General features: G+C 42.7%; 1 protein-coding gene across 2 annotated transcripts in view; it reads right to left on the bottom strand.

Moving 5' to 3' along the window:
* Positions 1 to 6,628: 6,628 nt before the first annotated feature.
* Positions 6,629 to 17,240, bottom strand: part of Syne1 (spectrin repeat containing, nuclear envelope 1) — a 388,103-nt gene continuing 377,491 nt past the window's right edge. For both annotated transcript variants that reach the window (XM_013026970.1, XM_013026971.1), the window contains 4 exons: positions 16,872 to 17,084; positions 15,849 to 15,941; positions 13,875 to 13,933; positions 6,629 to 7,003 (listed from right to left, as the gene is read on the bottom strand). In XM_013026970.1, coding sequence (XP_012882424.1) covers positions 6,763 to 7,003; positions 13,875 to 13,933; positions 15,849 to 15,941; positions 16,872 to 17,084 — 606 coding nt within the window. In that variant the 3' untranslated portion in view covers positions 6,629 to 6,762. The remainder of the gene's footprint in view (positions 7,004 to 13,874; positions 13,934 to 15,848; positions 15,942 to 16,871; positions 17,085 to 17,240) is intronic.

Below are 17,240 nucleotides of genomic sequence, written 5' to 3'. Positions count from 1 at the left end.
CAGCAACTGAAGGATCCTGAACTCTAAGTGAGCAAGGTTCTCATGGGTTAGCCTCTGCTGCTGTCACACACTTCCTGTTCTCCTCTGTTGCTTCCTCCTTCCTTCCTTCCTTCCTTTTTTCTTTCCTTCCTTCCTTCTTCTTTCTTCCTTTCTCTTTTTCCTTCTTTTTCTTTCTTCTCCTCCCCCCTTCCCTCCCTCTTTCCTTCCTTCTTTTTTTCTCTTTCCAAAAAGCATGATTATATGTGAGATGATTATCTTGATTGCCACTTAATTACCTGAGAGGTACCAGTGCCCTTCTGGGAGTGTCTCTGAGGTGTGTGCAGAGACAAATGATTGACTTGTCAGGCAGCAGACTTCTGAGGGTAGACCCGCCCCGAATGTGGGCACCTGTGATTGCCTCTAGAAGTGTTCAATTGGACCATTTTTGTAGTCTAGCAAACTGTTTACATAGGCGTTAACAAAGGCACTTCTTTTCCTTTCTGAAATGGAAGACACTTTTTTTTTCTCTCTGATATGGGTTCTTAAGATAGATTTGGTTTTTTATTGGCTTACACAACTTTTACAAGAAGCGGACTCCACTGTTACATATTCATATATAATTACAATGTATTCAAATCAATCACACCCTATCATTTTCCCTCCCATTCTTCTCACCTTGCCCCCCAAAATTTCAACAGGTTTTATTCTCTTTTCATAGTTGCAAACAATCTATTCTCAATCATATTCTTCCTCTTTCACCTTCCTTGTTTAAGCCAACCCCCTCCTGCCAGTAGTGGCCCCTGACTGAGTCTCCTTCTCCACCTCCCACCCCTCTTTTGGTCAAGAGCTTTCATTGAGGTTCTTTAAATGGTCTGCACCTAAAAACATAATCTTACACCCTGTCAAACTTAATAAAATCGTTTACATTCTCCCAGTATGATTTGTCACAGGATCAAGCTTAGTATCCCATCTATTTTTCCAAACTTCCTTCTAGACATTATTATCTTTATTATCTATCTATCTGTCATTAATTTCTATCTACCACCTACAAACTATCTGTATCTGTCATCTATTTATCTATATCTATCATCTATCAATTTATATCTACTTATCTCTCTGGTGTTCTTTTTACAAAAGTGAGATCATATTGTATAAAGTCTTCTATACCTTGTATTTTAAATTTAAGGATATATACCAAGCATCTTCTTTCATCAATGCATGTAGAATGATCCCATTCAGAAATAATTGTATGATAGGAAATGTTAAGTATGGACCACAGTGTACTCAACTCTCTCCCTTCTGATCAGCACATTGCTTAAAAAATTAAAATCAAAGGAGGCCTCTGTGTCTTTCTCTTGTTTGGTTTGGGAACAATTGTCTGTTCTTCTGGAAAATGACAAAGTAATTTGAAATTCTAATCTCCAATGACCAGGGTTGAGGTGTGCCCTCATCAATTTTTTAAAGTTCCTTGAAAGATTAAAATCTGCACAATTTGGACGTGCAAACGTTGGGAATGATTCTATCATAGGAGATGATTGTCTAGACTTCAGGAAGTCATGAGGAACACCTCCACCATGGAGAGCCCTGAGCTCCTCACAGCTTGTTCAGGGAGATAATGGTGGCACACATGTAAAAGTGCTAAAGAAAGAAACCATGCATTGGGAACATCTTCTCCATTGAACAGTGGGTGCACCTCGACTAATGCATCTTAGAAAAGGAAAACAGCGTTGAACAAAGGCCTATACATCCATGCAAGAGTGTGAGTGTAGCTTTATTAAATAGGAAACAGTTAGAAGAAAACAACTGATGCAAAATCATGCTGATTGGTTTCAATGAGCTCAATATCCTTTCAATCCTTTCCTGTGGTGACAATATGCAGGAGTAGAAAAATAACTGGTGGAGGAGGGGAGGAATGGAGGAATGGATCAAAAGGGAAGTTCAGCGATGTGATGTTCAACAATACAATTGTATTGTACTAGTGATAGCTTCTACATAAGTAGACGTCATCGGTTCTTGTGACATCCTAAGCGACCCAGAGGTGACTGCCATGCTGTGTGCTTCAGTAAATAAGCATTGCTAGAATCCTACATGCATCTACCCAGGGCACATGGCAAGACTCAACCCTGCCCAATAAATATAATTTACTTTCCAAAAGAGAGAAAAGATACTGAGGTATCCAATCATCATGGAGATGGATGCATAAATACTAACATGTCGTAATATTGTTAAAAAGTTAAATGGTCGTGAAAATAGCCCATTTTCCCCCCAGGTGCCGGTGGCTCATAGCTGTAATTCTAGCTACTCAAGAGGCTGAGATCTAAGGATCACAGTTTAAGCCACCTTGGGCAGGAAAGTCCATAAGACTTTTATCTCCAACCACAACTACCTCCCGTCTCCCACCCCCTACACACACATACACAAAGATTAGAAATAGAGCTGTAGCTCAAGTGGTAGAGTGCTAGCCTTGAGCAAACATGCTCAGGGACAGCACTCAGGCCCTGAGTTCAAATCCCTGAATTGGCAAGCACACACACAAAATAGCCCCCTCCTACTTTCTTTTAAAGGCATGTGTATTGTGTGTGAATGAGAAATATCAAAAAGCATAGAAGACAGTAAAAATTTAAATCAGAAGGCATATGAAAGAGAGTAAAATTTGAAGATGATCAATAGAGAAGTAACTGAGCTTTTCTTTATAAATCAGAGACTCTACTGGGCACTGGTGACTAATGTCTCTTGCCCTAACTACTTAGGTGAATAAAATGTGGAGGATCCCAGTACGAAGTCAGTCCATGCAGAAAAGTCAGACAGAAACTCCATCTTTAATCAGCAAAAATCCAGGCTGGAAGCATGCCTCAAGTGGTAGAGCACCAGGTATGAGCAAGCAAGTCCAGTGAATGTGAAGGCCCTGAGTTCAAGCTCTGGTGTCAATAACAACAAAAAATCTTTTGTAATTTAAGGAGTTCATTTTTTTTTTCAAAATGGTTACATGGACAAGGAGAAATAGGGCTTGTCTTAGGAGGTATTAAAACCTATACTAAAGTAACCAATGAACAATATACTAGTACTAGTATCAATAACTAGAATACACATTTGGACAATACTTTTTATTATTGACTGACATACCTCTGCACTTATAAATGTATGTACTGTCATCATTAAAGCAGCAAGGGACAGATATTTCAGCAGCTCAAGGTAGAGTTCTAATCTAGCATCCAGATTCATAGAGACACCCTTCCATCCAGCTGATACTGAGTCATGGTGGATGGCTGGGAACTTGCGAGCCCTCTTGTGGCCTTGTGGCCACTGGAAGAGAGCTGAAGGGCTTGTGAGTGGGACAGTCCACGGCAGGCTATGGCCTGTAAGCCGGGACCTGACACCATCTCTGCCAATCAGGAAGCACCTTGAGAAAACTCCTGGCCACTCCCCTTCCTGCCACCCTCCATCCATGTGTATATCCGCCGGAAGGTGTGGATTGGGCACTTACCAATGGGGGCGGCTGTGTTCTTACCATTAAAAAAAATTGTAGTTTAAGACTGGAATTGGCTTGCCAGGTACTGGCAGAGGCTTGGTGGCTCTACCTTCTGAACCCACCAACCCTATCAAGAATATCTGGCAGCCTGGCACCATTGGGCCCTATCTGTAATGCCAGGTATACTGAAAGATTGGATGTTTGAAGCCACTCCTGGCAGAAAAGTCAGCAAAACTCCATCTTGAAAATAACTAACAAAAAGCTGGGCTGGAGGCATAGCCCAAGTTTTAGAGCACCAGCCAAGCAAGCAATCAGAGTAAGTGCCCTGAGTTCAAATCCCCCAAACAACAACAAATGTCTCCAGCAACACTAAAGCTTGGCATCCTACAGAGCTTTGGAAGTAGACACCCGCAGGGAGGCTTTGGATCTCTTCAGGACGACCGATGGCATCAGACAAAATTGTCACTCATGGCATAGTACACACGTACACAAGGGACTTTGTCCTTGTATTATTGTGGCTTCAAGTTCCGTGACATATAGGTGCTGGTCTTCAGGAACAGGTACGACGATTTGTAAGGTCAATTGATTTTTCTGTGACCTTCAGTTTTCAAAAGCTTACGCTGGACGCTGGACTCCCACCTGGCTTCCTTATGTCCCTTGTGGTTCAGCTTGTGTATTGCTGTGTTTTCCATCAGCCATTCTCAACTTGCTGACCAGCGTCAGAGGATCACTCTACCAAGACTTCAAGAAGTACCTTCTCTTCATCCTGGTTCCCTTACGCAATGAAGGAAGGGCGTCCTCCAATATCAGCTTTCCTGCAGATTTCTGGGGAAGGAGAGGTGACTGGAAGAACAAATGCCACTACTTTTCATTTTCTTAATCTTTGGACTGCTGTCGACATGACAGTCAGCCAGTGTTATTACAATGTGTTACTAAATCTGAAATCACAATGACCAGTGAGTGACGCTTCCTCTTATCACCCAACATCCTCCTTAGTACATCATGTCACGTGACTAAGTAGAACACCACCTCCAAGTGAGTGAACGAACCATCCTTGCCCAGTACATCTAAAAATCTTTGTGGTTTTTTTTTTTTTGCCAGTCTTGGGGCTTGACCTCAAAGCCTAGGTGCTGTCCCTGAACCTCTTTGTGCTCAAAGCTAGCGCTCTACTACTTGAGCCACTTCCAGATTTTTCCAAATAGTTTACTGGAGATAAGATTCTCACAGACTTTTCTGTAAAGTTTTGCAGAGTTTTGTCTAGCAGGGGTCATCTTCCTTTCCGGCCCTAAGCTTGATCTTACTTCTATTGGATTCCTGTCTGGTTTCCTCAATGTTCCTGCACCTCGAGTTTTAGATGATGGATGGGAGTCTTATGCAGGTCAAAGCTCTGCAGAGGACTGCTTGGAATGAGTAATTAGGCAGAAGTTGTGAGGGCCTAGCTGGGACCTGATTAAGGGTGTTTGAAGTAGTTCCTGTCCCCCCCCCCCCAGTGGGCTCTGGACACTGCCGCTTTCCTAGACGTGGCTGGACCTACTTGGCATACACTGTGACATTATTTTAACTGCTGTACAGTTCCCTGTGGCTATTGGGGTGATGATGTGTGTGTGGGGGGGGAAACCAGTGGGCACCGAGCAGAAAAGACAGCCATCAAACTGTGCTGGAAGGCTCCGCCTCTCCAGCTGGGAGCAGCTTCCATCAATCATCGTATCCCATTGTTCCTTGCTTTATGATCTTTTATATGACTTGCCAATAAAATTGAGTAGTTGTAATTTCTTAATATTTGGCCCCAAGTTACAGACTATGAATCAGTCTACCCCAACCTGTCTTTCCGACAGTAAATCTCAGCCCTGGATTGCTGACTTCCCGCTGGAAACCTTTCAAAGACTTCTTTTCTCACTTCTCACACACCACAAGAGTTGTTGCCGCAGGCCCACCTTCTGGAAAAATCTATTGTCCTATTCACAGACTGTGTTCCTGAAACCTTTTCATTCTTCCCCTGGGTTTTTAATGACTTCACTACATTTGTTTCTATTTTTCCATCTTTGCTTTGTGGATTGTCTCTTTGTCCTCTCTAGCTAACCTTTCCTGTTTGCTTGTGTCCCTTCCCACTCTCTCTAGTTCCTTGGTGGTCCCTGCCCGTGGCCTTCCGTGTCCCCTCCCACCCCCCTCACGTGGGACATTGTTCTCTGTACCCACTTCCCCTGAAGCCACTTCAGTATCCCCTAATGTGTTCTTTGCCACTCCATATACTCTAAAAGGTGCATCCCCGCCATGAACATTAACGCCCCCACCACCACACACCTGTCGCCAGGTGACTGGCAATGGGAGGGAGGGGATGCTCCTGTTAAGACCCCAGGCCTCTTCCTCCATAGTCAGGCCCTCAAAATTGTGAGGGCTGTGGGCAGGGACCTGGTCTCATCTTGTTTAAATGGCCGAGCTAGCATCTGGGGAAACCATGTCCCATGGCTACGGTGTGTCAACTCACCGAACAACTTCTTTTCTCTCCCACTCTGCCACTCAGTCTTTGGAAAATTTAATGTGATAAGAATGTATGCCCATGCTTAACACAGACCTTCAGAGTCATTTTTGTAGGGGAAAGAAAAAGGAAGAGACACAGTATTTTATAGTATCTGTAATAAATGCAAAGAAATCAATACAAACAAAACTTGGCTTTAGCAAACTGTACATACATAAATATTTTTTATACTATAACATTCAACTCTTTTTTTCACATAAAGCCTTCAGTGATCTTATTGATTACATCTAGGTTTTCTCTTTATACCTTAAAAAAAAAGTGCCTTTTAGATTTACAGCTTGTGCGTCTAAAGCAAAGGTTAGAACATCACACCCCAAAGGAAAACAGGGAGAAAGGAAGCTGCCATGTAAGTTCTTAAAAATCCTGTTACAAGGTTCTAGAATCTGCCAAGCACTTGCCGGCTGGTAGATTGTACAATACAGACGTGGTGTGTGGCTTGGGGCAGCAGCATCACGGGAGGGCTGCCCAGATGGTCCACTGAAGTCCTTGGCTATGCATCAAATGAGCCGGAGGCCCAGAATTCATGAGTCCAGGCAACTTCGGATGTCCTTAGTCTGTTTAGTGCTCAAACTCCAAGTACCAGGCCTTCTCTCTGTTCTCTTCCTGTCACTGTTTATCACCACTTCCAAAGCCATGATTTGTACACATTGGTTGTACAGGAGAGAGGAAGCTGCCACACCGAGGACTTCTGCCAAGATCAAGGTCCTGTCTGACAGTCTGGGATTGCTCTGGGCTTTCCTCCTGTTCCCAGCTCTTCTGCAGACGGCGTCTGCTTGGTTCAGAGTGGAGGAGGACCATTTGTGTATCTGAGCATGGGGTGGAATGATCGGGCAAAGTTATTGGAGAGCGCACAACTGTAGTCTTCCTCTGACATGGGTACCAGGCAGGCAAGGCCGATGAGGAGCAGCAGGAGCAGCTGAAGAGGGAGAGCCGCCCGGAGCACTCGGAACAGGAAAGCTCGACCCGACCTCGCCGGCGGAGGCTCAGAAAGGGAGGAATCGGAGCCACCTTTTGTGGACCTGAGAGTAGAATCAACATAAAAGACAAAACAAACTCAAGTAATTCAAATACTGCATGGATACTGCTTTGGGGCATCAGTGCCATCTTGGAAGGCAAGGGGCCGTGCAAAACACAGCCCAAGTTTGGGAATGAGATGCCAGCTTTCCATAGTGTGATTGGTTATTATCCCACTACTAAAGAGGTTGTTGGAAAATGCACTGACTGTATCCATCCATCCATCCATATACATGTATATGTCTTGTCAATTAAGACAATGGAGGATACCATGGTTGAATCTTGCACTGGACCAGTATCTGACCCTCACAATAGTAGTTTTCAAGCTTCACGAAGGACTCGTAAGGGAGTTCTCTACAGAGCACTGCTGTTGAAGGATGGATTCTAGGCTGATCTTGTCACTCATTCTGTGGCTTTGAAAACCTGCCACCGTTTTTTTTGGAGGGGACAGATTGTCATTTTGAAGGTCAATGTTCTACACCTTCTTATTTTGATCATCCTTTACAACTGTGCACTGGAGACTGAGCATCCATTTCAGCATTCAAAAATGAATACTGAGTGGGGAAGCAGCCTCTCTGAATTGTGTGCTACTATTTTCTCTGGAAAGGAGCTTCTTTTTTTTGTTTGTTTGTTTACTAGAGGAAAAGGTGAAGGCAGAAACGTCATTGGTATACATCCACACTTGCACAGCTTTGCATGGTTGCAAAGAATAAATATGTCAAGAAGACACATTCTCATACAGCTAGCATGCAGTCCTTAATGGTTTAGCATCATTAGGGGAAAGTGACATCCACTGACAGGTAGATGGAAAACTATGAAGAGATAAAACCATCTTGCTAACTCTGTAGGTCTCGATCATAAGAAATCTGTAGTGCCCTATTAACTATTAATTCTTGAAGACAGATTACCTGATTATCAATGGGGCAAAAGGGATGGCATTTAAGTACTACTTCAAATGAAAAAAAACATTTAGTCCCCTTAAAGGGGAGTGGGTAGTGAGGGCTACTCAAAACTTTGTTATTAAACTATTGAAGAAAGAAGAGAGACTCTAGCATCCCTGAACTGCACTGTCTTTCTTGTAGGGTAATGAGAAAACTAACAACAACAAAACCAACAACTTCTTGGTCTGACTTAGACCCTTGTTTCTTTCTGAGGTTGCATTCTAGGGGTTATGTATCCTTAAACAACTCTTGCCTCTGTGTACCAACTCCTTTGCTGACCTCTTCAAATTAGACTAGATGGTTTCTCAACTTCTCTGTTCCATGTTTTATATGATTTATGAGTTGTACTAATTTTTCAGTGTAAACAAGCTCCCAACTGAGAGGCCACAAGAATTCAATCACCATCTAGTGGTCAAATTGCTTAAGTGCCCTATGCCAAGCCCAGAGAATTATTCCTAATGAAGCAGAATGAAAAAAAATGTGTATTTTGTAGAGATATAGTAAGGCATAAAGAAAAATGTCATCCATATGCCTTATTGATAGATGAAGAGAAATAGAAACTTCTCAAGTTATCTAATTATAAAATATCATGTTGAGACAGGGCTACGGCAAGTAATCTATTTCCTAATGTTGTAGATAAGTAGCTAAGGAGAGTTAACAGTTATTCTTCAAATTGCTAGGCAACACTCTGAGCCTTTATCTTGGGTTCTCTCACTTAATCCTCCTAACAGTCAACCAGGGTAGGCTTATTAGCTTCATTTATAGTCTAGGGAAGGGGACTCAGTAGCAGGCTTCAGATGGCATAGCTATTGAGTGTCAGAATTCAGGTTTCAACCCTAGAACTCCACTCCCAGAATCTGGCCTCTATAGCTAGCTAAATTTCACAAATTTCACAAACCAAAGAGATCTCACAAGAATTCACCAAAATCTGTTTGCCACACTTTTGACTATGCTATGATCTTTGGTTTGGTGACACAAATGCGAGTCCTATCCTACGGGTCATTTATGTCACACGCATCTCACATATTGAAGCAAAAAAGAGAATATTTGTACCCTATTTAGAACTGCTTTCTTGGTATTTATTATCCATGTCTCTAGTCATAAAGCTTCTGACCACCCAATCATTGTAGTGACATAAGAGTATTTTGTGTTTGGGTGGTTATATAATTACAAGGAAGTCCCTTAGTCTCTCTGGCCTTTAGTTTTCTTATTTGAAAAAGAAGACAGAAGCCTTAATATATTAAAAAAAATTTCCTGTTTGATAGTTCATGATTCAGTGGTTTGTTTCAAAGGCTCATAGTGGTGGGCAGATTGACACATATTGATATTACAACCCAACACAGAGGGATCATGCTTTTCTGTCAATTATTAGCTTATTATTTTTTGTTTTTTGTAATTAGGTCAATGATCAAGATCAACATGGGAGTGGTGCATTGACTGTTCATTCCTGTGAAACACTCAAAAGGTCGTCATTTCCAGATCCTACGCTCACATGTTCTAGGGCCGTTTGAAGGACATGGCACATTTAACAACATCAGAGAATTCTTTCCTAACATTTAATTGCTGTGTGGCTTTTAATATTAAAGAATGCTAACCTAGGGAGATGCAAGATGCAATGGGTTGAGACAGGGACACACAGTACTTAGCAACTGTCCACAGTCCACTGAGATGTCTCATCTACCTACTGAGAAAAACGCTCACCTCTCAGGGCCAACTACTGGAGTTTCAACATGCCCAAATTTACCTGTTCTTCAGGGTGACCATGTTTCAGACATTTTAGGACTGGTAGGTTAATTCTCTCAGAGTAAAAGGGTATGTATTTATTGAGTTTAAATCATCTAAGTTTCAAGAATCTTGGGAAATTCAACAGGGAGAGAATGAAAACAACTAAAAAAATTATCTAGACACTGGTAATTCTCCATTGGTCTTACTAAATGGGTGAAGGACAGTGTATACTGTGTTTATACAGGAAAAGTGAAGTGTAAACTTACTCAAGAGAATCAGTGGAGGTAATTGCTTATTCTCTACAGCAAATATTTATTTGGGGCCATTCCTAGCCTTCACATTTCTGAATAACTGCCCAAGAATTGTTTTGTCATTGTTCCAAAATATACATTTTGTTTTGAGGCAAGGAAAATGGTAAGGTGGGAAAGAAGCGGGGCCTAACAGCACCACCTACCACACACACCAAAGAAAGTGCCTATAACAGAGACAGGACACATCTGAATGCCATCTCACGCTGTGTGCTTAAAAAGTTCTACATAATCAAGGGAAAACAATGAGTTAATTCTGTGCGCATGTCATGTAAAGTTCAGTGAATAGAAATTTTCGATTCATTTCGCTCCTGGCTCATCAGCATCGACAGTAGGATGCGTGAATTTGTGCATAGACATTTTTCGGCTTTCTATGGTCTACTGTTTTCCCTAGTGATATGAGGCTCAGGAGGGAAGTTTTTAGAGTCTATAGTACCCCAGTCTTTTCTTATTGAAACCACATATCCAGCTAGTCCTCCGCGCCCTTAGGCAGCCTGTGTACCTGTCTGAGCTTTCCACGAACAGTCCCTCAGTGGGGTAGCGTAGGTAATGCACTAGAGTGTAGTCAGGTGAGCTAGGTTTTCACACTTCTTATACACCAAGTCCTTGTCTATGGCCTTCTGCAAAGTCTCAGTGGGGGAAGGAAGGTACACAAGTACTTAGCATAGTGCTTGAAACAGAGTAAGCACTAAATAAATGTTAGAAATTTATCACTATTACCTGTACAATGTGCCATGAGTAGGCTAACTCATGTCTCTAGGAGTGACTGGATCCAGCCTGCTTTCCCAAGGAATTCAGGTTCAATGATTATGTTTAAAGGGATGTGACAAATCTCTCAAATCGTCTGACTCCTTCTCCAGACATGCTGGGAATGTCTTCTCAAAGGAAAAGCCAACTAGAGTTCTCCCTGACTTCGGGGCAGGGTTGGGCAGCCTTCCTTCTAGGGAGGCTTGCTTTATCATCAGATTCTTTGAATAAGTTTTGACCAAACAGACCTCTGAGAAGAGCCTGACCGAAAGGATCTGGAAATAAATTCTATAAGGATCGGAATGTATTTATAGGAGTCCTTAATGTACATGCACCCCCCCATACCTCTAACTTGCTTAGATACTTTGCTTAGATAACTTGCTTAGATAACTTTGCCTACTTTTAACAAATTAAAAAACGAGGTCTTTTCCCTTCCCTATCAGGACTTTAGCCCTAGCATTGCCATTCTCATTCTGTCTTTATTTTCCATGCAGAAGGTGCCAAAGGCCAACAGACTCCAGGGTAGTTCTGCGTTTTACAATCCTAAGCTTTAGCAATGAAGTCATCATTCACTGTAACCATACTACAGAGCAATGACTCCTTTCTCTTGAGGGAAATAGGAGTGAAATCTTCCCATTTGTCAAGTCTAACTCAGTCACAGCACTGAAGAACTCTTGGTGATAGGGTTAGAATGTTTTAAGTTAGATGGAGAAAAAGTGTAATGTCTGGATTGTCAGAAGCATTGCACCCTTCTGTCTCAATCTCAAATAGAAAACTTGAATAGTAAGAGTTATTATGACTTATGCACAAATTTTATTTTCTAACTTCTCATAATTTGGGGAAGTTCTGGGAAAGTCACTATAATTGGTCTGTATTCTGATACATGAAAGGAGCCATTATGTCTTAATGTTGTAGGTCTACAGTCTAGACAGAATAGGTGTTCAGTGACTACCATTCTCAATCTATATTAAAATATTAATAACATTAAATCAGGATATGGAATCACTTTCATGAATCAATCTGAAACAGCTAACAGGCTATCCATATTAATATCTGCCTCTAAACAACAACAACAACAAAATCCATGTAACTATTCCCTGCAAATGAATACCTAGGCCTTGCCAATGCTGTCTGTCTCTCCTCAGAAGAAAGCAGTGTGCCTGAAGAGATTCTCACTGCAGATCTCCCAAAGAACTGTTGTACTGCAGTGACCTTTCAAATTTGCTGGACCAGTGCAAGATCAAACACGAGGTACCCGAAGTCTCTCTGCAAAGGAACACGGCGACAGCGCAGGAAGTGGGCGAACTTCCTCCACCCCTGCCCCTCCCTACCGCCCCCACCATGGGCTCTGCATGTTATTGTCAGGGATGGGTGCACCCAATGAGAGGTGCCAAGGAGTTACAAGGCCCAAGACTGTTCAACCCGTCTGCCAAGGTGTTTTGATTTAGTCTGCCACCGAAGTACAGACTATTGGTATTCCATCCCCTCCTGCGTAGCCCAGTGAACTTGGTGCTGAAAGCTCAGAAAGATGTTAATCAACAGTGCTGGGCAGAGCAGAGCTGAAAGGAGCCTGGCAGAGGTTGCGGTGAGAAGGTGGCTGACCCAGCCTTCCCTTGGCTTTGGGAGAAGATCTCTGTGGCTAGCTGGGACAGCTGTGGGAGCAGATGGATTGGATAGTTGGGAAGCAGAGGTAACTGCCGTCCATATCGCAGAAGAATCTAAGCACTCTTGTTCTCATGGCAATCATTTGTAGCAACCAAAGCCCCACTATGGAGATAGTCTCCATTTTGGGGTCATGGTCCACCAGCAATTTGGGAAAAAAAAAAAGAGGGATGATACCATACAACGCTCTAGCTGTAACAAATGTTGTGTGTTGTTGTTGTTTATTCTTTTCTTATATGGAGCAAAGAGGGTATCAGAATACCCACAGATGTCACCATTACAGTCAAAATTCTCTGGGAGTTTTTCTCATTATTGCTGTTTTGCTAGGGATAAAGAAGCCCCCACAACATTCTCTTCAAACCAAAAAAGGAAAAAAAGCAAAGCAAAGCAAAAGAATAACCGTAGTAAAAGGAAGCTTCAAACCAGAAAGCATATCCAAATACATTCTGCCTTACTTCTGCTGAGAGGGAATGACCACTTACACCAGCCAGGCCCTTCGGCACACAGCTGGGAAACTAAAACTATTACTCAGGAGTTGTTTACAGTTTTACATTTCTCCATCCTCACCCTCCTTCCAGGAATTAAATTCCTGCTCACTGTGATAAGGTTCCAGTGGGACAAATATTTTCATGGAGAACTTCTGGGGACTGGAATGAAAATAACTAGCTTCAAAGACAGTGTCTTCATTTAAAAAAAAAATTCTGGGGAAACACGAACTGATTGGTGGAAGGGCAAAGGAGCACAGACATCACACCAACAACAAAGAAGGCAAAGCACTACTAACTGCAGAAGTGAGGGCTCAGGGAGGCCAGACTGGAGCAGAGGGGTGGCTGGGGCTCAGCTCTAGGTGGTTACTGGGCAGGACACCGGCTGATCGGGGATCCAGAGTGAGAGAGCTTGCCAATGCAAGGAAGGTAAGTGGCTGAGTGTGCAGGCAAGAGGGGAGTTTTAGGACAAGCGGAAGAGAGAGAGGGGCCTGTCAATGTTCAATGAAGTACACCAAATCAGGACTTAGCCATTTTGAGAATCCAAAACCCACAATCTGGATAAAACAGGGAGATAAAAATAAAAAAAGCTGGGGATATTAGTATATTTTATGCAGATTTGTGGGTTCTGTGAATAGTAATAATTCACTGATTGATTACCTGTCTTATTGTAAAATCTAGAAAAGAAGAGGATGATAAAAATCTGTCATGAATCAATGGCGATTGAATCCTCACTGATTTAAACAATGGACACAGAGAATGCCCTTTGATGGAAAGGTTTGGTATAGTTCACAAAAGTTCGATGAAATCCAAATATGCTATGCTCAGATTTATTGTGATTTCCATTGAGAATAGTCCTTCCGATTTACTCAGAAAGGATGTGGGTGGAAATGAGTAATTTCTCAACAGTCCTGAGGCAGACCAGAGACAGGCCTCCCTAAGTCATGAGCCATTTTCATCATCCTCTTGAGGCTCTAGAACAGTGTGGAAACCAGGAGAATAAGGTACCTGCTATTTGGACTGCTGACAGAGGGTCCAGGCTGGGAGAGACTACATTTGCCTCGTGGCTGTTTGCAATGAACAGGGGTAAAGAAAGAAGAGTGTTCAGTCCAGGCAAATAAAGACAAGCTACTGATGAAGATAACTAAAAGTGCGGCAAAGAAAAAAACAAATTAAACGAAATGATCAGTACCCACAGACCAAGGAAACTGGCTTTTCTTCAACTGAAGAAGTGATATGAATTCATGTTTAAATTATTAGTCATAAAATAAACATAAATGGTGGTTCTGAGGGATACTTTTTCGTGTCAGAAACACAATTGACAGTGCTACCTAAATATCTCTGCACATCTGCTAATACCAGACAAAATTCACTAGGCTCTGCTCTATTGCATATTCCTTCCCTTCTTCCTCCCTCCCTCTCTTTTCTTTCTTTCTTTCTTTCCTTCATTTCCCTCTCTCCTTCCTTCCTTCCTTCCTTCCTTCCTCTCCCTTCCTTCCTTTCTCTCCCTTCCTTCCTTCCTTCTTTCCTCTCCCTTCCTTCCTTCCTCTCCCTTCCTTCCTTCCTTCCTTTCTTCCCTTCTTTCTCTCTGTCTGTCTTTTTCCTTCCCTTCCCTTCCCTTCCCTTCCCTTTCCTTCCCTTTCCCCTTTCCTTTCCCTTTCCTTTTCTTTCCTTTCCTTTCCCCCTCCCTCTCTTTCTTTCTCTCATTCTCTCTTCTTTCTTTCTGTGCTGAGGTTGGGGCTTGAACTCAAGGCTTGAATCCTTTAGGTCTTTGGCTGAAGGCTGATGTTCTATCACTTGAGCCACACCTCTGCTTCCAGCTTTTTTGATGGTTGATTGTTGATAAGAACCTCATGGGCTTTCCTGCCCAGACTGGCTTTGATCCTTGAGTTTCAGAACTCAGCCTTTTGAGTAGTTAGGATTACAAGCATAAGTCATCAGCACCCAACACCTACTACATATTTCAAAGATACTTTTCATCATTTGTTTCACCTTTTAGAAGATAAAAACATTAATTTTGGGTAGTAATATGATGCAATTTTGGGTAGTAATGAAGCCCAACAAATTACAGTATCCAAGAAAAATCAAGGCTAAAATTTGAATTGAAAAGCCAGTATTCCTTCACATTCTTAAACTAGGATCTATAGGAAACTAGTGAATGTAGTAAAAATAAAACAGTCCTAAGAAGGATAATACATTTATCAGCATAGAACGTAAGTGTATTTAAACAAAAAAGTACAAATGAAATCATTACTTCTAAAAACTAAGGGGGAAATGGAATGCATATAATCATAAAGCTAGACCAAAAACTAAAAATGAAGGAACAAAACGAAAACAAGCTTTTAATTACACAGAGAAGTCAAGGTATAGAGGGGAGCAGGGGCCAAGTTTGCCTTCTCTCCCTGCGTTCTGTGAGGCAGACCCACCACGGGCTTTGTGGGGGTCAGCTGGATAGCTGCCACATTTTTAGGGTTAGTACAGACACCCAAACCCTTCAAAGGCCACTGTTCTGAAGCCTCTGTGCTTGAGAATCAGTAAGACATCCACTCATCCATTCAGTGGACTCATTAGATGTTCACAGCTGAGGCCTTTCGCATGTGGCAGCCTACCTTTGATAGGTGGGTATGGTGGTGGTGGTGGTTGGATGGAAGGAGCCACCAAAGGGACCCACGTGCACCATGTGTGCATTCTAGAAATGGCCATGGGAGCAAAAAAAGTAACTTTTCTTCCTGCATGCCAGCCACACATTGAGCCCCAAATCTTTGGATAAACAAAATAGCTGTTTTCCATTCCTGAGCATGTGGTGGAAGGGCCTGTCGTGGGGCTGGGGAAGCAGTTCTACACTGGGGACAACCCTCTCCTGCTTAGGGACTCTTTCTTCAAGCCTGTGGACCCTGCGGTGTGCACAAATGCTGCCATTCCCCTGTGTTTCCCACTTCCCCCGACCCATGGACTAGCTGACAAGGACCAGTGCAGAGTTACCGATTTCTGTCTGTTTGGGGTGCTTCTTCCTGACGTGGGACTCACAGAACCTGATGTGTCCAGCTCATCAGCGGAAGACCAGGAAGACAAATCCTACAAGAGAAAGAGTCCTTTAACAACTCCACGACCCAAAGCCATGGGGCCTCCCTATGCACAACACATTGCCTACACCAGCCCTATCCATTCCTGTATCTCCACCATACATATGAGACCACTCCTCGGGAGAAAGGCAACCAGACACTACACAGAGAGCTCATTCTTCCAGTGTACTGGGATTTCCTGGCTGTAAGTTTGGTCCTTCTGAAAAATACAACCATAGTGGAATTATTGTAGCATTATTAGTTTGGGACATAGATGTACATGGATTGATACCTCTTGGGAGGCAAAGGAGTCTGTTTTGACAGCTACAGATCATTTAAGCCAGCTAGAATTCCATTCATTTAACTCAGGGACAAATGACTATCTTCCAGGAGTCTAGCTTACAGAATCAGAGAAATTGGATTACCTCTGTCTTGGCTGCTATTCAGAGCATGAGTGCTGGAAATCTAACCGTGTACATACATCACAATAGTCAAGGACAATGGGAAGACAAAGGAGCAGAGGACCATTATCTGTGAATGAGTTACTAATACATGCATGAGGAGATTTGAGATTTATAGGTGTAGACTTCAAAACTTAAACGCAACGGTTGGTTTGTTCCATCATGGCTAACTAGTCATGTGTAAAGTCTTAAATAAGCAGGGTGAAACCAAATGTCACGTGGGTAGTTGTGGTAAGAGTAGTGTACTGATAGGAGCTAGATCTTTTGTAATTAATAGAATCCAAGGCAGTGTTGTACTATAATATAATATATGTATTATATAAGTTTGCTTTTGTGTTCTGAGGAAGGATTTGGAAGCACAGTAGCTGGGAGGAGATTCCCCATCCTGACATGTGCTACAGTGGACAATCCATCATGGGTGGACACGCTGTACTTTGACCTCTTGTAAGAATGTGATTCTCTGAAGCCTGAAGAGGGCATACCTGCTGACTGCTTGACATGTCCAGGACCTTCTCCAGGTCCTTGATATGATGACTGACCTCCTTCAAGAGGAGTTTGAGCCGGTTTCCAATAACATGGACTTTTTCTTTGGCTTCCAGACAGTCTGCACCTTCAGCATTCACCAGGAGTTGGCGAGACATGTCTTGCAGTGAGGCTACTCTGTGCTGGGACTCCAGCAGCTCTCGCTTTATTTGCTGTGCACATAAAAGGAAGTATCACGTAAGGAGTTTTGATAGTTGGACAAAGTTCTCAAAGTGGGTGGTCACACACGCGTGTCAGCATGTGACGTTCACACTCTAAAGGAGGCCACAACTATGGCAGAGACGTGGGGATTATGTTTTATTTTTGGC

Source organism: Dipodomys ordii, unplaced genomic scaffold (genome assembly GCF_000151885.1).
Source record: "Dipodomys ordii isolate 6190 unplaced genomic scaffold, Dord_2.0 Scaffold98, whole genome shotgun sequence".
NCBI classification, from domain to species: Eukaryota; Metazoa; Chordata; class Mammalia; order Rodentia; family Heteromyidae; genus Dipodomys; species Dipodomys ordii.
The sequence above is the reverse complement of the archived record's forward strand: the minus strand, read 5'-3'. Positions and strand labels throughout refer to the sequence as shown.